The sequence below is a fragment of the Erpetoichthys calabaricus genome, chromosome 3, assembly GCF_900747795.2.
Source record: "Erpetoichthys calabaricus chromosome 3, fErpCal1.3, whole genome shotgun sequence".
NCBI classification, from domain to species: domain Eukaryota; kingdom Metazoa; phylum Chordata; class Cladistia; order Polypteriformes; family Polypteridae; genus Erpetoichthys; species Erpetoichthys calabaricus.
In genome coordinates, this window is record NC_041396.2 from 39,064,370 (window position 1) to 39,086,096 (window position 21,727).

General features: G+C 41.0%; 1 protein-coding gene across 1 annotated transcript in view; it reads right to left on the reverse strand.

The window, feature by feature from the left end:
• The window catches only part of LOC114647943 (sodium- and chloride-dependent GABA transporter 2-like), a 39,137-nt gene that overhangs the window by 7,344 nt on the left and 10,066 nt on the right, over positions 1-21,727 (reverse strand). Inside the window, exons 4-9 of the mRNA XM_028796652.2 lie at positions 21,372-21,459; positions 13,028-13,160; positions 8,567-8,701; positions 6,860-6,963; positions 2,839-2,963; positions 2,641-2,753 (exon numbers count right to left, since the gene is read on the reverse strand). Coding sequence (XP_028652485.2) covers positions 2,641-2,753; positions 2,839-2,963; positions 6,860-6,963; positions 8,567-8,701; positions 13,028-13,160; positions 21,372-21,459 — 698 coding nt within the window. The remainder of the gene's footprint in view (positions 1-2,640; positions 2,754-2,838; positions 2,964-6,859; positions 6,964-8,566; positions 8,702-13,027; positions 13,161-21,371; positions 21,460-21,727) is intronic.

Sequence of the window (21,727 nt, forward strand, 5' to 3'; positions counted from 1 at the left end):
ACTGCACATCTCCCTTGGCTGGAGGAGCAGCATCAGCCTATAGTCCTGCAACTACACCAAGTGAGGTCCACCCTGAGGAGGATCAACAACAACAGAGCTGCAGGACCGGATAAGGTGTCGGGTAAGACACTGAAAATATGTGCTGATCAATCGGCAGGAGTCTTTCTGGACATTTTCAACCTTTCTCTACAACTTGCAATGGTCCCTATCTGCCTCAAATCCTCAACTATTGTGCCAATGTCTAAAAAATCAGCAGTCACCTACCTTAATGATTACCGCCCTGTGGCTCTGACCCCAGTAATAATGAAGTGCTTTGAGAGAATCCTCCTGAAGTACATCAAGGATGCCATCCCTGTTGGATTTGACAACCATCAGTTCGCCTACAGGAGGAACAGAGCTACAGAGAATGCCATCTCAATAGTACTTCACACAACCCTGACTCATCTGCAGTGCCCTAACACTTATGTTAGGATGCTATTCGTTGATTTTAGTTCAGCGTTTAACACAATAATCCTGTACAAGCTGGTACAAAACTTCATAATCTGGGTCTGTCCACACTGTTGTGTCTCTGGATCAGGGACTTTCTCACCAACAGGCCTCAGGTGGTTAGAATTGGAGATCGTACATCAGCCACACTGGTTTTGAACACAGGCATGCCACAGGGTTGTGTGCTCAGCCCAGCACTTTTCACATTATTTATGCACGATTTCTCTGCCATCCATGCCATAAATATGGTTGTGAAGTTTGTGGATGATACGACCATGGTGGGTCTCATATCAGACAATGATGACACTCACTACAGAGAGGAGATACAACACCTAGCACTATGGTGCTCAGCCAACAACCTCATCTTGAACAACAGCAAGACCAAAGAGTTCATTGTGGACTATAGGAGGTCCAGAAGAACAGAACATGCTCCTATATTCATACATGAGGAGGCTGTAATGTGCATGGACAATATCAAGTTCTTGGGTATCCACATCACATCAGATCTGACCTGGTCTTTGAACACATCTTACCTGGTAAAGAAGGCCCAACAAAGACTCTTCTTCCTCAGAAAGATGAGATGTGCTGGATTCTCCTCTCGGCTGCTCACAAACATCTACAGATCTGCTGTAGAAAGCATTCTCTGTCACAGTATGACAGTGTGGTACAGCAGATGCACAGCACAGGACAGGAAGGACTTGGCATGGGTGGTGAGAACAGCACAGGGGATCGTGGGAAGTCCTCTCTTAGACCTGGACTCTGTATATGCTGGAAGGGTGCAGAAGAGGGCCAAATGTATAGCTACGGATCTCACCCATCCGGGAAATGGACTGTTTGTACCACTTCCTTCAGGAAAGCGGTACAGAAACATAAAAACACGTACCAGCAGACTGAAAGACAGCTTTTTCCCCAGAGCTGTGAAGTCCATCTGCCCCTGCTGATACACACACATACATCTACATCTACCCCTAACCTGCCCCTTGTAGACATGCACACGCACTTTCCCTCGTAATCAAACACACACACTCGTATTCCTCCCCTGCAGACCTAAGCACACAGATCACTGGTCTCTGCAGGCGTACTACCTCAGGAAAAGTCTGGACTTGATGATGTTTTATTGCTGCTGTCTTTTATACTTATTATGTATATTTATTATTTATAGTGTATTGTGTATTTTAAGTATTCTGCCTTGAAGCCGAGTCCTACCAACAAAAAATTTTGTTATGTGTATGCATGATGACAATAAAGAATTCTATCTATTGTGGTGAGTGGCTGGGGGCGGTACCCAGCCGGGACCCCTGGAAAGACCAGAAGAGGGATTACGCCTCCTCTGGACCACGACGGAGCAGCCGCCCTAGTTGGTATGGGGACCACGGGAACAGAGCATGGAAGCTCAACCCTTGCTCCTTGCTCACCGCAAGGGGGCGCCCAGATGCCTGAAAAGCCCTGGACGTCAGCACTTCCGCCACACCCGGAGGTGCTGGCAGACGGATTACCAGGAACACCCAGAGTGCTTCCGGGTGCTCGTGCGGCACTTCTGCCACACCAGGAAGTGCTGCAGGAAGCTCATCTGGAGGCACCTGGAGCACGTCCAGGTGAACATAAAAGGGGCCGCCTCCCTCCATTCATCATCTGAAGTCGGGTGGAAGAGGACAGAGCTCAGAGGAGAGGAGTGGAGGCGGTCTGAGAGAGAGAAAGGCATTGTTGGAAGGCTTGGACTTAAGGGTGCTTGGTGCAGGGGCACTGGGTTGTGTACGCACTTGTAAATAGTATGTATAATAAATGTGTGTGTGGTTTGAAACCATCGGTGTCTGCCTGTCTGTGTCCGGGCTGCTCTCCACACTATCTATCTATCTATGTTTGGGGAAAAAGGCATTATACCTGTGAAATAACGCAGTGGGTTTTTTTCTTTCTATTTTGATTGGAGTGACCAGAATAATCTTCCATACTAAACACAGTAATGCATATCTGTTTTTTTAAGTAACACAGGTGCTTTTACTTCAAGAAAATAAGTATTGCATTACATTACTTGTTATTTAGACTACGTAAAGCATATTACTTTTAACAAGTGAACCCCAGCACTGGTAACGTGTCATTGCCAGACAATTGTTTAAGCTGCATTTTGCTTAACATCTGATTTTGTTTCTCCTTTACCTGAGTGTCCAATCCTAAGAGGATAACCATAACGAACAAGCAGCAGGACCAAAGTTGCGGTAGAGGCATCATGGAAAGAGCATATGGGTACACAATGAAGATAAGGCCAGGTCCTGCACAAAGAAGGACACTAATTTTCAGCTATTAAATACTCTACACAATATTCAGACTTAAGATTTTAATATACTTGTAGCTCACCAGACTCAGCCACCTCCTCGATGGGCACTCCCTGTTCATATGCCATGAAACCCAATGTAGAGAAAACGGCAAACCCAGATAAGAAACTTGTTGAAGCGTTCAGCAAACACAAGTGAATGCAGTCCCTACAAGACAGGCAAGGTCATAACTCATTAGACTCAGTTTAGGTAATAATAATAATAATAATAATAATACATTTTATTTATATAGTACCTTTCCCATGCTTAACTTGCTTCACAGAGTCTTAGAAAGAACAGTTGGGGATATGTAACATTAGATAGAAATATTTTCTGTGTAAGACTACAACAGATAAACACAGGATATATGAAGCATTAAATATTAAAAAGAAAATAAACCAGAATAAAATACTAAATTTAATACTAGAAGAAAAGCATGAACAAATAACAATTTATTATATAACACACACAAATTATCCTGAACATCTTGACAGAGACGTAAACTTAATGAAGGGGCAGAATGTTAGGTTAAGTTAAAAGCCTTTGTGAACAGATGAGTTTTAAGTTGTTTTTTTAAAGAATGAATTGAGTCAGCTGATCTAATTAATTTAGGGAGGTCATTCAAAAGTCTGTGCACTATATAGATGAAGGTCCTGTCACCCATAGAGTGCAGGTTAGAGTAGGGCACAACAAGATTACCAGAATCAGAGGACCTTAGTGGGGGAACAGAAAAATAGCAATAGAGATAGTCACTGATGTAGTCCAGTGCAAGGCCATCTAAAGCCTTGAAATTTATTAATAGAATTTTATATTTGATCCTGTAAGACACAGGCAGCCAGTGAATGTGAAGAAGGATGGGTGTTATGGGGTCACTGTTGGTTGTTCTTGTAAGGACTCTTGCAGCAGAGTTTTCAATGAACTGGAGCTGTGATATAAGATTTGAAGAGGCATCTTCCAGTACAGAATTCTCAGCATTAGAAAAAAGACAGGAATGAGCAAACACAGGATATGTTATGGAGATGAAAGTAAGAAAGCTTTTTAATATGGTTAATATGGGTGGAATAAAAAAGGGAGGAATCAAAAATGACACCGAAATTCTTTGCATTAGAAGAAGGACTGATGAGATCATCGTCTAGAGGAATTGAAAAGGAGCTCATTTTCTTCAGTTGAGCTTTAGTGCCAATTTGCAGGAGTCCTAACCCTTTTAAGCTAGAGCCATTTTGTGTGGTGTGTTTTTTTTTTTTTCCTTTCTACAGGTCGTGCTTTGGTCATGAATCTGACAGATTCAATAGTAATCTCCTGTCCTATTCCAATAAACCATTCAGACCTATATATCGGTAAACATGTATTTAATGGCTGCGGTGGGTTGGCACCCTGCCCAGGATTGGTTCCTGCCTTGTGCCCTGTGTTGGCTGGGATTGGCTCCGGCAGACCCCCGTGACCCTGTGTTCGGATTCAGCGGGTTGGAAAATGGATGGATGGATGGATGTATTTACTGGTACCGGAAACAGAACTGCTGCTAGACTCTTGAGGCTGTTTCCCAAAGCTTGGAATTTTTAAAGTTTAGAGATAAAACTGGAAAAAAGAGGAGGAGGGAGAATGATTTTTAGAATAGCAAAGGCTAGGAACAAAGCTGGAAAGAATTTAAGTCAGATAAAGCAAATGAAAGATGAACAAGGTGTGGTCTTGAGTGAGCATGAGAGGATCAAGATTAGATGGAAGAGGTGCTTTGAAAAAGTTGTTCAATGAATAAATCCAACGTTAATATTTGGGGATGGTGCCCCAAATGAAGGGCTAATACCAAGAATAAGAAGGGTGGAAGTAAATGAGACATGGAAAAGAATGAAAAATGGAAAGGCAACAGGTCTGGATAGAATACCAGCAGATGTGTGGAAGAATTTAGGAGAAGAGGAAGTAAATGTGTTGTGGGACCTAATACAGAAGATTTATTAACAGGGGAGAATATCAGAGGAGTATAAAGAGAAGGGTGATATTCAGGATTGTGGAAATGATAGAGAAATAACACTGATGTCACATAGAGTGAGCATTTGGCAAATGGTTACAGAGAAAAAACTTAGGGAAAAGACCACCATAAGGGAGGACCAGTATGATGCAGTATTTGAATTGAAACAACTTATAGAGAAGCATAGAGAAAAACAAAAAGGACTGCATGTGGCATTTATTGATTTGGAGAAGGCTTATGATAGTGTGCCACATCAAGATATCTAGAGGCATATAAGACAGAAAGTAGTACCAGAGGCATATAGGAAGTTTGTCCAGGATAAGTATGAGGACTTGGTTTACACACAGAGTTGGGGGAACAGACAAGACCCCAATTAGAGAATGTGTACACGATGGATCTTGTTGAAGTCCTTACCTCTTTAATTTGGTTAAGGATGCATTGAGTCAAGAAATAAAAGACCAATCTCCCTGGTAAATGCTTTGTGTTGTGTTGTGTAGCCCCAGAAAAGAGGAAGTTGGATGAATGGAGAAGGGCTTTGGAAGATAGAGGGTTAATGATAAAATAAGAAGAAGACAGAATTACAAAAAAGGACAGAATAAGAAATGAGACAATCAGAGGTGCAACAAAAGTGGAAAATATATTTAACACAATACAGGAAGGTAGGCTGAAGTGGTATGGACAATGAGAAAGTGAGGGATTGCAAAACTGAGGTGGATGGTTAAAGTAAAAGAAGATCTGATGGAAAAGGGCTTGACTGGCAACGAGGTGCAGGACCGAGCTGTATGGGGAAGGTGTATCAAGCACATCAACCCCAAAATGATGTGGGAAAAGATGAAGAGAAAGAAGAAGAAGAAATTGCCTCAAAGTTTGGTGAATCACACAGCTTACCTCTGGAATCACAAGTGGGTATGACAGACTAATGCAATGTACACTTTATGCACAAACATAAGTTGTCCTAACCTGTTGAATGTGCTCTACAAAACTGTATTACCAAGTGGGGAAAAAGTGGGAGACTACAAAGGCAAGAACGGACAGGTCAGATAATAAAACATAAGTCAATAATGTGCCAAGTCAAAAACAATAAATTAAGGCTATCCTTCTACAAAACCAGAATTTAAACTAAATCATCTAAACACATCAGCTGGTTCATTTGCCAGAGAAACCTTCATTAGACTTTGTATTAGACTCCAGATTGTATCCACAAAATTCAGCAATCAGTCATGTGTGGGGCAGGCCTATATTTTGCCATACTGATCATACCACGTGACGCAGATTGCCAGCAGCCATACCACCTGCACTTCTGAATGGGTAATGCACCTAAGTGTTTGTACCTGGCATTTGAATAGGAGATAACCCAGGCAAAACTTAGGTTGCTGCTGGAAGATTTGTTGGTGAAGCCTATCAGTGGGCACTTACTCCAGGATCTGTGTATGAATTCCAATTCCCCAGTACAGTGGTGAATGAAATGGTCCTATCCTTTGGATGAGATGTAAAACTGCGTCTCCATGGTCATCAAAGGTCCTTTGGCATCTTTTGATAACAGTAAGGTGTTTTCCTGATGTCTTAGCTTTATTGACTAACTATCCCTCCCACCCCTTCACCACCTAATAACCAGTGTGTAAATGTACTGATGTAAGAATGGCTACCATTGCATCATCCAGGTAGATGCTACTCATTGGTGATGGCTGAAATGTCTCCGCAATGTCTATGTAAGCACTTTGAATACCTAGAAAAGTACTATATAAAAGAAATTACAGTAATTAATCAACTACTGGGACAAGCTCCCGAACAACACTTATGCAACAGTACACTAAAATGGTGGTAGCCATAGAAAAACAAAATGGTGCCACATTACAAATCAAAATTAACTGAATTAAATGCATGTAAATATTTCATACCATGTAAACCTGTTGTGCTTTCTCTTGCTACATGGCAAAAATGTAAGTCTGTTTTAAGCTTCAAAGGTTAGAAATACTCCAGCTGGTTATTATTTCACTTTTATTTGCCATTCATCAGTCTGCTGATTTCTTCAAAATACCCCTTTGGTTAGGCAATGCAAGGCATATGGTCTTAAAATTAAAAAAAACATTTGAGGACTTACTTGTAGCAGTCATTTGTATACTTGTTGTAGCTGCTGAGTGCTATTAGGCAGCCAACACACAAGGTGTAAGAGAAGAAAACCTGAGCTCCAGCATCCATCCATACCTGCCAGATGAGAAATTAGTTTTCAGTTAAGTCCTCTAGATTAGTGAAACAGAAAAGGTGACACAGCACCACATGCTTAAAAACTAAAGTGAATTTGTCTGAATTCATACATCATCATTGCTCTTTAAAGCACTATGCTATGTGTATACTCACAGCTGGAGTGGGCAATTGGCACTGCATTAAAATGATTAAGATTTTTTGAACATTGCTAAATTAAATTTCACATTAATTTTTTTGCTCACTTAGACTTATTATTATTTTACGAAGGTAAATCAAAAAATAAAGTCAATTTGAATATTGTGTCGTAACTGCAGCGGGTAGAAGCTGACACAATACAACACGTTTGTGATGGCTTATGGGTAGTTCGAACACACACAGTGCAGTGCTCTGCTATTAATCTTGTTGAAACCAAGGTCAAATGAACATGGATGCTCCACTGCAGAATTGTACCACTGTTGAACAGTACCTGTTGTATTGAGATTTCTTTGGGCAGGATGAGTGAAACCTGCTGAAATTCTCTGAAGGATGTTGGCTCAGTATGGAAGTAAAAACAGCATGACTCAATGAAATGTTTTTGAATGGGTAGAAAGGTTTAAGGCAGGAGGAACAAATGTAACCAACGAAATGCAATCTTGTCAGCCATCAACATCGTGCACACATGCCCAGATCCACATGGTGAATGCATTTGTCAGAGAAGACCAATGGATTATGTTGTCCTCTGTTGCTGCATATTTTGGGTACAAGTTTCCTCAGGTAATGAGGTTAAAGAAGTGGCGCAGACATTAATTTGGGAACAGTTGGGAAGCTTCTTCTCCCAAGGAATGAAGAAGGTATTAGAATGATACAAGAAGCACATGAACTTGCTGGGAGACTGTGGAGAAGTGATAGAACTGTTATGTTCATCTGCTCACAGTTACTGGTATTAAAGGGTAAGCTGACTTTACTTTTTGAGTCTACCTGTATTATTTTCTTGACAACATTTTTTTTAATGGTCATTACCATTTTGGGCTCATATAAAACTAACACTAGCAAAAGCATGCTTCATCCTACTGTAGTGATCTTTCTTTTTCACTGTTTTATTTTTTTTCAGTTGTTGTTTATATTTCATGGCATTTCTGTGACTTCATCATCATGGTGCCATTTTGTAAACTCATTCATTTGCAGTCAATGCCAATTTCCATTTTTCTTTAATGGCTGCAGCCATGTTTATTTACAATTACTGTGCCTTATGGCTGCACAAATAATGATATATGCATCACTATTATATTTACAGCTGTAGAAATATATTATTATATAATATTCAGAGATCAAGGTTTAACAGTTACATAGTGATCTAAACAGTAACTGGGTGTTGAAACCAATCAGAGACATTTCCTAAGTGTGAGAACAATGGGGAATTAGAGACACTCGTGTCAAATAACTAATTTTATTCAACAGTACTAAATGTATTTTTAGGAGTCTGATCCCTGAGTATAAGTAATACAGAACCACCTTACACCTTACCTGCACTCAAACTTTCATACTGCTATCTAAAATTCAATCACATAGGCTAGTGTATGAATGAATGCTGACACAGTCAGACTATCTTTACAGTATAAGGCACCTGTGGATCTGCAAGTCGAGATGGCTCTGGGTACAGGTAGAAGATGATTCCATCCTTAGCACCAGGTAATGTCAGTCCTCGCACCAGGAGGATGAGCAGAATCACATAGGGGAACGTGGCTGTGAAGTATACTGCCTGCAGGAAAGAGCAACAAAAGAAGAACAGCATTCTTTTAAAGGTTTCTATTTTTCAAGCAACTTTGAATGATGCTTTGTCACATGTACTTTGTTTATTTTAATGTCACATCTGAATTTTCCCATGGAATTAACAAAGTTTATCCAATCGAATCTAATTCCAGAGCCCTGAGCCATATATATCAATAATGCACATTTTGCTCAGTACACAGTTATGTAATATTTTTCCAGAAAAGCATGCCTTTACCATTATAACACCTTATTTGAAGAAGTTTACATATCTTATGTATGGGATTTCAGTACTCATCTGGCAGTCAGTGACTGTCCCTGGACCTGCTGTATATGTCATTCAGCAACTGAGTAATGAAGTTATAGGCTAGCAAATGGCGGAGGATGCCGGTCAGGCGTGGTAGGCCCAAACGTGTTGTGAGGGTCTGCTGGGAATGTCTGGCAGAGCCCCCTGTCAGAAGTAGCTTCAACTCCCAAACTGAGGTATGCAATCAAAATTGCACAATCCATACAAAATTTTATGCCCTCTTCTACTTACAGTAACATTTCTTTGTGAGTGCTGTAGGTAGAGAAAAGCCAAGCAAAATGACACCTTTTATTAGCTAACTAGAAAGATTACAATATGCAAGCTTTCGAGGCAACTCAGGCCCCTTCTTCAGGCAAGATGAGTGCTGTAGGTTAATTCTTTGTAGTTACAACACTTACTGCAAAGATGAGTTTCTTGCATTAGCATATTTATATTTGCATTTATATTTAGTAGCCTTATTAAAAATTATTTTTTAACCACAAGAGCCAAGAACAGGTGGCCAAGTGGCCCACTGATTTACACTGCAGCCTTACTGCTCCAGGGAAGTTGGACTAACCTCAAGTCCAGGTGCTGTCTTAGTTAGGTTTGTGCAATGTCTGCTTAAGGTCCTCTAGTTTCCTCCAACAGCCTAATGATGTGTGTATTAGTTTAGTTGGCTGACACAGCATACTGTGTGTGAGGATGTCCTGCAATGGACTGGCATCATGTCTGGGGTAGGTTTCCATCATATGATATATTTTGCTCAGAAAAGTACTAACTTCTCACTAAACTTAAAAGAAAAAACAGGTTTGGACAATGAATGGATGGAAGCAAATGCGAAGGATAATTAAGGACGCAGAGCAGATCTATAGAAACAAGTGCTCCATAAGAATAAGTCTGTTCATTTAACTGATATTTATCAGGTAACAACTTCTTTTGCATTGGTGGATTTGATATGAACAGGTTTCTTTTCAGTGATTTTACCTTCAACCAAACCGTTTTAATGTTAGCCTCTGTTCTGTTGTGGGCTCACTCACACATGCCTTCTCAGTTCATACACTTGCACTTTAGTACCAGCTGCAAACCTGTGACCTGAATTGTAATGGCTGTCCGAATCAGTCTCCTTGTTAGCTAAAGGACACACTCTCTAATGTCTTACACAAGAACAGGCTGCCTGGTGATGTCAGATGGAATGTAGCACCCACGTAGCACCCACTCTTCTGTGCAACTCGGCGCTGACACAACACTGCACCCCCATCACAGTGTAAAGGCTGCCAAGTGTTCTATTGTGGGCTCACAGACAAACACCATGAGCCTTCTCAGTTCTCAGAGTTGGACTGTGGTAACTGCCAGTGGCCAGCAGTGAACCTGCAAACTTTGAATTCCAGCACCCCTCAGAATAAGCTAAATGAGACACTCCATTATCTCTTATGCAAGGACATGCTAAAGGTGGAGGTCTGCACAGACACCACACTTCTAAATTTATAAACTAGTTATGGCATACACGCAAATTCACAGTTTTTCAAAAATGCATTAAAAAAACCCACCAACTTTAGAATAATAAATGATGACAAATGTCTTTCATCCAACTTCAAAGAACATTTTCTTAAACTGGGGTAGTTTGCATGGTTTTTTTTGTGCACTTTCTGGTTGTGAACATCAGAGACTGATTACAAAGCTCTGATGATGTTCCAGTGACATCTAAAAATCAATAATATCATACCGACCTCTAACAGAAAAATACCAAGAACCAGGATAGCACTTTTAAATAGAAAAAGTGAGTCATGCATTTGTGTTGCAGGACCTCCTCGCAGGCTCAATTGAGGCATGTGATTACTCTCCAAGGCAAGAGGGGGTGCTGCCACTAACACTGTCATTTCCTTCTTTCCTCGCAATGCAGAGAAGCTGCCCGGTGAAGGCATTTATCTCCTCCCCTTCTGGTCCCAATCTTCATAAAACCCTGGTCATCCTGGAAGGAGGTGTCGCTTTTGGCTAGAACGACCGAAGAGATAAAACTCTGCTAAAGAACAACAAAAACTCCATATTCTCCTTGTTATGAATTCTTGTCTTCGGATGAATAAAAGAGATGACCAGGTTGGCGCCCCAAAATTTCTTCCTACAGTCCCGAACTGTCATTTATGCATCCGCCCACAAGTGGCATTAAACATTTGTCTATTTAACAGATTCTTTCATTCAAGATATTAAGCCACGGGAGCATTAAACTGTAGGTATGCACCATATTAAGTGACAGTCTATGAGACACATCACAGAATATACAAAACCATTTCTAAAACAATTTCATTTAAAGTGGTGCTGAACTACTGTATATACTCGTATAACTATACTATATAACTATAAGTTCTCCCACGGATAAGTCGGGACTTGACTTTAACATATAATTTCTGGTATGGGGTGGCACGGTGGCGCAATGGTAGCACTGCTGCCTTGCAGTAAGGAGACCTGGGTTTGCTTCCTGGGTCCTCCCTGCGTGGAGTTTGCATGTTCTCCCCGTGTCTGCGTGAGTTTCCTCCCACAGTCCAAAGACATGCATGTTAGGTGCATTGGCGATCCGAAATTGTCCCTAATGTGTGCTTGGGGTGTGGGTGTGTGTGTGTGCGTATGCCCTGCGGTGGGCTGGCGCCCTGCCTGGGGATTTGTTTCCCGCCTTGCGCCCTGTGTTGGCTGGGATTGGCTCCAGCAGACCCCCATGACCCTGTGTTAGGATATAGCGGGTTGGATAATGACTGACTGAATTTCTGGTATTATATAATGTCGTCGTATAAGTCAGATGAGGAAAACTCACACTATCTGTCCAAGAGATTATGATATGCTAACGCCCACATGAGAGAGTAACCACGGAGCACACTGAACTTTTTTTTCTATATATTGTGCCTATGTGACCACACAGTAATACGTGAACTATTCCGAAGTAACGTTTGCACTGATTTGTGTTTTTGTATTTCGCACCCTCATACACCTTTATCTTCAGAGCATCCCTTATCTACGATGGAGCATTCGATCAGAAGAAAATTTGAAGCTGGTTTTAAGTTAAATGTTGTTGAAGTAGCGAAAGAAATTGGTAATTGCCCTGCTGCAACAAAATTCGATGCATCTGAGAAACTGATGCGAGATTGGAGGAGGCAAGAAGATGTTTAAACCAAAAATTAAGTGTCGCATTTTTGAACGGGTGTATAAGTCGGGGTCTGATTTTATGATCGATCATTAGGGTTTTAAGACCAGACTTATACGTGAGCATATACTGTAATACTGGAAATGTACAAAATAACTATGGCATTTGATTAAAACCCTAGCAGTGAAGTCAGGTAGCAGATGTAAAAAAAAAAGCCAGAAAATTTGGGGTTCACAGAACAGCCTTTTCTTTCCCATTAACTCAAACTATAATGTATTGGGGTCTGAAAAATTGGCACTTGGAGAACTGTCTGTTGCTGCAGGTTTTTGATCCAACCCAGTTGTTTTGTGTAGTCAGTTATTGTTGTTGAAGCACGTATTGCTCAAGCAGTATTTTATGCTTCTTTTTAGTTATCTTGTTTGTTAAGATTCCCTACCATTAATCGCTTGTTTTAATCTCAAACAGCTTAATTTTAAGTTTTTAACTGCTCTTCTAAGCAATAAACTGCAAATGGCAAAGGAACCTGGAGTGTTCCATCTCAACTGTTTCTGTTTATACCCGTGTGAATTCATTGTGAACTATCTGGTTTGATAAAATATTTGGAGGGAAACTGAAGAGAAAAAGTGAAGGACTGAGAATTACTAATCTGTTACAGACTACAAATAATTTGGATGATATCCTTGGAAAGGAAGAACTCTACAGACATAAAAATAAGCTGTCATGGCAGAATTAAAGCACTAAGAGTCACAAAATGAAATAATATCTGTTTTTGGCAAAGATTGGTTTTGAATTAAGCAATCAGTATGGAAGGAAAACCTACAGCCACTACAGCCTTCTGGGACCAACTTTCCAGACCCCTGATGTGCTCTGTACAGTACTTGTGTTCAGATGATAATCCTCACCTTTCCTGTGGATTTGATTCCTTTCCAGATGCAGAAGCTGCAGATGATCCAGGCGAGTAGGAGGCACAGAGCCATCTGCCAGTGTAGACCACCGATTTCCTCAATCCCACTAGAGATCTTCAGTGCCTGGTTTCTAAATGGCCAGAATACACACAGTAAGCAAAAGTTCTGCCTGCTAATTTTTCATTCTGGTCAATACTCCTCACTATTCTTTATTATTTGTGAACTCCGGTAAGGTCTTGAAACTAAAATAACAAAAAATAGGCATGCAGTGAGATTGTAGGTATTATTTGAATGAAGTCTTCATGATGAGTTTCCTATCTCTCTGCACTGTTTTCATTATATCAACAAATGAAGTCATGGTGTATTTTGTCAAACATTTGTAGATTTTTACTGTACCATTGTAGGGCATAACCACTGCAGATCCATGGTAACAGGAAAAAAATGGTGTTTAAATTTCATACATCTACAAGGTATCAATATATATAATTCACTAAGCAGCCGACAGGGCACGCAAGACAACCATGGGATACGCACGACATAGCCACGCCCACCAACTCACAGAGACCCGCCCGCCAACTCTAACACCATGGGATACGATGACAACTCACAGAGCCATGCCCACCAACTCTAAGAATTCACTAAGTCCATGGCAAGCAAGACGCACGCAAGACAGAGCCCCGCCCACCAACAATTCACTAAGCAGCCGACCATGGCACATGCATGACAGAGCCACGCCCACCAACTCACAGAGCCCTGCCCACCAACAATTCAAGCAAGAGCGAAAGCATTTGCCAAGAATGTTTTCATTAATCAAGAACGAAAGTCGGAGGTTCGAAGACGATCACATACCATAGTAGTTCCGACCATAAACGATGCCGACTGGCAATCCGGCGGTGTTATTCCCATGACCTGCTGGGCAGCCAACCGGGTAATCAAAGTCTTTGGGTTCCAGAGGGAGTATGGTTGCAAAGCTGAAACTTAAAGGAATTGACGGAAGGGCACCACCAGGTGTGGAGCCTTTCGCTTATTTTGACTCAACACGGGAAACCTCCTCCGGCCCAGACACGGAAAGGATTGACAGATTGATAGCTCTTTCTCGATTCTGTGGGTGATGGTGCATGGCCGTTCTTAGTTGGTGGAGCAATTTGTCTGGTTAATTCCAATAACGAATGAGACTCCCTCCTGCTAAATAGTTATGTGATAAAAGAGCAGTCGGCGTCCAACTTCTTAGAGGGACAAGTGGCTTTCAGCCACGTGAGATTGAGCAATAACAGGTCTGTGATGGCCTTAGATGTCCGGTGCTGCACGCGCGCTACAGTGAATGGATCAATGTGTGTCTACCCAGCGCCGAGTGGTGTGGCTAAGCCGTTGAGCCCCATTTGTGATGGAGACCAGGGCTTGCAATTGTTCCCCACGAACAAGGAATTCCCAGTAAATGCGGGTCATACGCTCACACTGATTAAGTCCGTGCCCTTTGTACACACCCCCCGTCACTACTACCATGGTCGGGTGACTTCGTGGATTATATATACTGTAGAAAAGCAGCTGGAACCGCAAAGAACAATGATAAGCCAACGTGGCTCAGAGGTGCATGTGGACTGTAGCAGAGATGAAAGCGACTGAGGCGGTGTTTGGAAAATGAACAGTCAACGTGACTCACAGGTGCATATGGACTATACACAGACAAAAGCGACTCAGGTGAGGAGTTGGGGGCAGGCACATGAGCAGGCAGTGCGTAGTGAACGATGACTAAGAAATTAGCAGACTAGAATGGCGGGGGGGCCGGGGCGGAGGGGGCGGAATGGGCGTCCTTCCCCTCTCCCCCTGTTCCGCCCTCTGCGCCCAAGCGCTGTCCAGCCCCGTCCCTCGCTCTGGGAGGTGGAGGCGCGATGGTGGTCCTCCAGTTTTGAGTCACGGACAATTGTATGTTGCCCTCTCCAGAGTTCCATCTTTTCATTCACCTACAGTTGTATCCTCAAACCCACCACAGTTTGGACAACTGTGTCTTTCTTTAAGCGTTCACCCATCAATACATCAATACTACGCTGTGGGTTGGCTAGTACACAAAAAAAAAACAAAATAACAAAAAAAGTTCAGCTCCTTCAATTGTTCCTCATAGTTCATACATCTCAGTCTCAGCATCAGAGTAGTCTCTCACCTCTGGACCTTAACTAGCATTGCAATGGAGACCAAAACTGAACACAGTAACCGAGGTTAGGTCTCACTAGTATCTTATATAACTTAAGCATGCTCTCCCTTGACTTGAACTGTACACATCGTGATATATACTAACAGCCTTCTCGATCACTTCTGTAAGCTCCAGGAACCTCATGCATAACACTGTGCGTAGAATTCACACTATAACATGGCATAAGGACAAAAGGGAAATGTGCGTACGCACGAAAAAATCCAGATGCATAAATCTGCATTCGCCAACTTTCACGTTCTTCCGCTCCCTAAATCCCGGTCAGCGTGAAAAGTAATGCACATGCACGCGCCTGCTGCCACTCCCAAACTCCTCCCAGAATTATGCCTCTTTGAATATGCAAATCAATATAAATAGCCCTTAAGCTCATTGTTCTGTGAAAAGACAATGGCAAAAGCACGGGGGAAATAGAAGAATTTCAGCGAATACCAAGTGGAGGCAAGGAAAAACATACTGTTTGTTGGTTTAAACAGTGGTATAAACAACAAAAGGAAGTTGATCGAGTTAGAGTGTCGGAGAAACTCGAAAGCTCAAGTTCACAAAGTCGCACAGTGCCCAAAATAAAAAAGAAGTTGTCAGATATCAAGTCGCCGTGAAAAGGCAAGTCGTAGCCCACCGTCTGAGTGCCATATGAAAGCTTATTAGGGTACAGATAAACGAAAAAAAACACAGTGGGAAAAAAGCTCGAAATGTCAACTTTAATCTCGAAATTTCCACTTTAATCACGTAGTTTATTTTGTCATTACTAATTTCTCAAATCCCATCGTAACGAAAGTAGTACATTAAATGCTTTGTTTTGTATGTTCTTCTATGTGCTCTGTGTGTGTGAATCACTTTGTGCTTCTTAAACGGGCTTTCTCTTCCTTCAGAATCCATTACGTGATATTACAGCTCTCTGAACAATTAAAATACTGAGATGTATACTTGATATCATTTTCATGATGATAGCAGTTAAAGCATGAATTAAACATGGGAACACGGTGGCACAGTGATTGTTCCTGCACTCCCGCAAGATAGCTCATCTCCATCTCTCATCTTTTGATAATAAAAAAAAATCGTTATCTGGAATGCCTGCACAGGAGTGGGGTCAAAGGTTAAATTCTATGTGGACATGAGGAGTCCTTTGAGTACAGATAGAGCAGAATGCAGGCACGCAACATGGGGGTGCGCGTTGAGTGGTTCAGGATGGACGATTAGTCAATTAAGAAAATATGATTTGATTATTTTTTTTAGTCGATTACATTGATGAATCATGGCAGCGCTGATTTAATTAAACAATAACATCAATTAAAGGTAATAATGACTGAATTTTGCCTTTGAATTTTTATTAAGCTGCTTACTTCTCTCTCTCTCTCATTTTTCCTAGGGCACGAAGCGGAAGCGGAAGCAAAGCAGAAGCGGACAATGGCCGACAGTGAGGTGAATCGCATTGCAACTGTAGTCGAGGAACTCCAGGCACTCGATGAACAGATTCAGAATCTTCTGTCCAGACGAAGATACCTCAGAGATCTGAAGGCTCGGCTGTTGGATAAACCGTCCTCGCCATCTGTTATCGGCGTAACAGCAACCCCGCGTTGTGCCGCGCAAGTCACCTTCACCCCCGCGCCTCGTAGGAGCGACACCGATGATGACCTCGGTGTATTTCAGCTATGCAGGCGGGGGTTCAAGGCCAGAACACCTCCATCGGCACAGGCAAGCATCGTAACCCAGAACCGGTTTGACCCTCTAAGCGTCCCCAGTTCGCCTTCAGCTCCTGGTGATGTAATTGTGGTAGGTGATTCTATTGTTAGGAACCTCAATATCACTTGCCCTAATAGAAAATCTTTTGTTTCTTGTTTTCCCGGTGCTCGTGTCCGAGATGTGACGAGACGTGCACCGGCGATCTACAAGAACAGGGCAGTTGGAGCCATTGTTATACATGCTGGCGTAAACGACATAAGGCACAGACAGTCGGAGATCCTCAAGGCAGACTTCACTGCATTAATTAAAGACACAAAGGAGAGGACCCCATCGGCAAAGATATTCATCTCGGGTCCACTCCCTCTCGTCAGACGATCAAACGAGTATTACAGTCGTCTGCTTGGTTTAAACAACTGGCTGCAGGGCTTCTGCAAGAATCAAGACATCGGGTTCATTAACAACTGGGACCTCTTTTGGGAAAGACCGCGTTTCTTCAAGCGAGATGGCCTGCATCCGAACAGCTTCGGCGCCCGGGTCCTCTCCGAAAACATATCGAAGGTAATTCGTTTATCTTGACTATCTATCTCTGCTTTTAACCCCTTCCGAAATGCCACTCCTGTGTTTGGTCATGATAATTGTTTAAAAAAATCTTCCATAAAAGTGCGCAACATAAATACTGTAATAACCAATCTTAATGCACATAGAAAATCTAGGCAATACGGCATAAACGCCAATAATTTAATTAAAGTTACTACTTTAGATGAACAATGTATTAAAACTGTAAAAACAGATCATAGATTAAACAAAAAATACACACAGAGCGGCGCTAATAAAAATAACTTAATTCCTGTTCCCTATATCAATAACGCACATAGTATTCATCTCTGCTCCTCCGAAACATTTAATATGGCACTATTAAATATTAGAGCTTTAACTAACAAGACGTTTTTTATCAACGACATTATTAGTGAAAAAAAAATAGATTTTATTGCACTAAGTGAAACGTGGCTTAGCTCAGATGGCGCAGCTGTTTTAATCGAATCTGCGCCTCCGGATTACAGTTTTACTCGTGCTGATCGCCAAGGAAAGAGAGGTGGAGGGCTAGCAAACATTTACTCTAGCAGGTTAAAATGTAAAAATATCAGTTTTGGTAAGTTCAAGTCTTTTGAGTATCTCGCCATTGTTATTCAGGGAGATTCTCACGTTCTAGTATTATCCGTGTATAGACCTCCTAAATTCAACGCGTCTTTCTTTGAGGAATTCTCTGACTTGATGTCAATCTTAATTACGAACTATGACGCACTCTTAATAGTCGGCGACTTTAATTTTCATGTAGATAATCAATGTGACCAAAAAGTAAAAGAATTTATGAACCTCCTGGACTCTTTTGATTTGAGACAGCTCGTTAATCAGCCTACACATAAAGCAGGTCATACGTTAGACTTAGTAATTACTAAAGGACTAAAAGTTGATATAAAGCAGGTCATTGATACGGGTCTTTCAGACCATTTTCTTCTACTTTTTAATATAGAAATAATGATAGAAAACACTCATGAGAAGCATATTGTTAAAAAACGCTTCTCTGACTCATCAGCAACTTTAAAACTTACAAACATTCTAACCAATCAGTCCGTTTATAGTGCCAACTATAATAGCGAGGAGAATGTAAATAGTAAGGTGGAAAGATTTAATACTAAAGTGAGGGCTGCTGTTGACATAGTTGCACCTGAAAAGACAGTTAAAAAATCTTCTAGCATTGTTATACCTTGGAAGACCCAAAGAGTGTCTGATTTAAAGAGAACATGCCGTAGAGCTGAGCGTAAATGGAGGAAGACTAAACTAACTATTGACTATGAGATATTAAAAGTTAAAATAACAGAATACAATAACACAGTCCGTCTTGAGAGGCGCTGCTATTTCTCTAAGATTATAAATAACAATGCTAGTAATCCCAGAGTCTTATTTTCGACAATTGATCATCTGTTAAACCCAGGTAACTCAAAGGAATGCCTCCTAAGTACTTCCAGTAAAACCTGTGAGGCTATCGCTGTATTTTTCAATCAAAAAATTAATGATATTAGAAATAACATAGTATATCTCCCCAACACTAAGGATCCCCCGAAACCCCAGTACTCCATAATAAATAAATTAGAGTCTTTCACTAGGATAGATTTACCTGATTTACATAAAATAATTTCTCAAATGAAACCATCCACCTGTGCCCTTGACCCAATACCAACAAATTTTTTCAAAGAAGTATCGGGTGTGCTTATTGATAATGTTCTTGACATAGTAAATTTGTCATTAGATACGGGGGTCTTCCCAGACTGTCTTAAGACTGCGGTAGTTAAACCCCTACTTAAGAAAAATAATCTCGATCCCTCTGCTCTTGAAAATTATAGACCCATCTCTAACCTGCCTTTCTTAAGTAAAATTCTAGAGAAGGCAGTCATTATGCAGTTAAATGAGCACCTCAATAAACATGCTATTCTTGATAAATTTCAGTCAGGTTTTAGAACAAATCACAGCACAGAAACTGCACTCGTTAAAGTAGTAAATGACTTGCGGGTAAATGCAGACAGAGGCCATTTATCTGTTCTCATCCTCTTAGATTTGAGTGCCGCATTTGACACTATTGATCATAATATTCTTAAGAATCGCCTTAGTCAATGGGTGGGCCTCTCTGGCAGTGTCTTAAACTGGTTTGAATCCTACCTGGCAGGGAGAAAATTCTTTGTTAGTTGTGGTAATTATAACTCAAAGACACATGATATTCTATATGGTGTTCCACAAGGCTCTATCCTGGGTCCGCTGCTCTTCTCAATCTACATGCTTCCATTAGGTCAGATTATCTCGGGACATAACGTGAGCTACCACAGCTATGCTGATGACACACAGCTGTATTTATCAATAGCACCTGATGACCCCAAATCTCTTGATTCGCTAACACAATGTCTAACCTGTATCTCAGAATGGATGAATAGTAACTTTCTCAAATTAAATAAAGAAAAAACCGAAATCTTAGTGATTGGCAATAATGGATACAATGAGGCTATTAGAAATAAACTGGATGCATTAGGATTAAAAGTCAAATCGGAGGTAAAAAAGCTTAGGGGTAACCGTTGATTGTAATCTGAATTTTAAATCGCATATTAATAAAATCACTAGGACAGCATTTTTTCACCTAAGGAAAATAGCAAAAGTTAGACCTCTTATATCATCGAAAGATGCAGAGAAATTAGTTCATGCGTTTGTCTTTAGTCGGCTAGATTACTGTAATGCACTCCTCTCAGGACTACCCAAAAAAGACATCAATCGTTTGCAGTTAGTGCAGAATGCAGCTGCTAGAATCCTTACCAGGAAAAGAAAATCCGAACACATTTCTCCAGTTTTGATGTCACTACACTGGTTACCTGTGTCATTCAGAATTGACTTTAAAATTCTGCTTATGGTTTATAAAGCTTTAAATAATCTCGCCCCGTCTTATATATCGGAATGTCTGACACCTTATATTCCAAATCGCAACCTCAGATCCTCAACTGAGTGTCTCCTTAGAATTCCAAGAGCAAAACTTAAAAGAAGTGGTGAGGCGGCTTTCTGCTGTTATGCACCTAAAATCTGGAATAGCCTGCCAGTAGGAATTCACCAGGCTAATACAGTGGAGCACTTTAAAAAAACTACTGAAAACACATTACTTTAACATGGCCTTCTCATAACTTCACTGTAATTTAATCCTGACACTCTGTATATCCAATTCATTATAATAACTATTCATTCAAAATTTGTACTAACCCCTACTCTCTCTTCTGTTTCCTTTTCCGGTGTCCTATTGGTGGTGGCTTGTGCCACCACCATCTACCCAAAGCACCATGATGTTCCAACAATGATGGATGGATTAAAAGCCAGAAGTCTGTATAACCATCAGCATCAAGTGACTCCGTGAGAACCCTAACTACAAAGAGGACTGTTTCATTTATGTTAGGTAGAATGCCCAAAGGGGACTGGGCGGTCTCGTGGCCTGGAACCCCTACAGATTTTATTTTTTTCTCCAGCCTTCTGGAGTTTTTTTTTGTTTTTTCTGTCCACCCTGGCCATCGGACCTTACTCCTTTTTATGTTAACTAAGGTTGTCTTATTTTAATTTCTTATTTGTCTTTTATTCTTCTTTTCTTCATTATGTAAAGCACTTTGAGCTACTTTTTGTATGAAAATGTGCTATATAAATAAATGTTGTTGTTGTTGTTGTTGACTGACTGAGAAACTGGTTGGAACAAAAACCTGCAGCCACAGGCTATCCCGAGGACTGAACATTGAGAACCACTGGAGTAAAAGAACAACTGACAGTGATTTATGTGTTTGCTGACTATTCAGGCAAAATTAAAGGATGCACTGGACCATCCTAGAAGTTTTTGAAAAAGTGTGATTTAAAGCAGTGTTCAAGGACCAGCTGTCTTACTCCCAGAACTCCTTTGCTGGTGAGGTGGCATTCTCCTGCTTTGTCCAGTTGATAGTGAGGTCGTCCTGGTCAAATTGTTTGCAGTCAGCTGTTAGTTTTAGAAAGGAGACACACATCATTGATTCATTAGAGAGACAAAAAGAACTAGTTGACTGTATTCAAAAAGTACATACACACTGAAAGTTACTTGTAGATTCTTGAATGGCAGTAGTGTAACTTTGATCTTTCACTTTACATTATATGTATCTATAGATGCGGACGATAAGACAGTGATAACACTTGCCATAAAAAATATTTATCACAATATCAATATAAATGCTGATATCGCAGCAAAACACATTACTTTATTTATTATT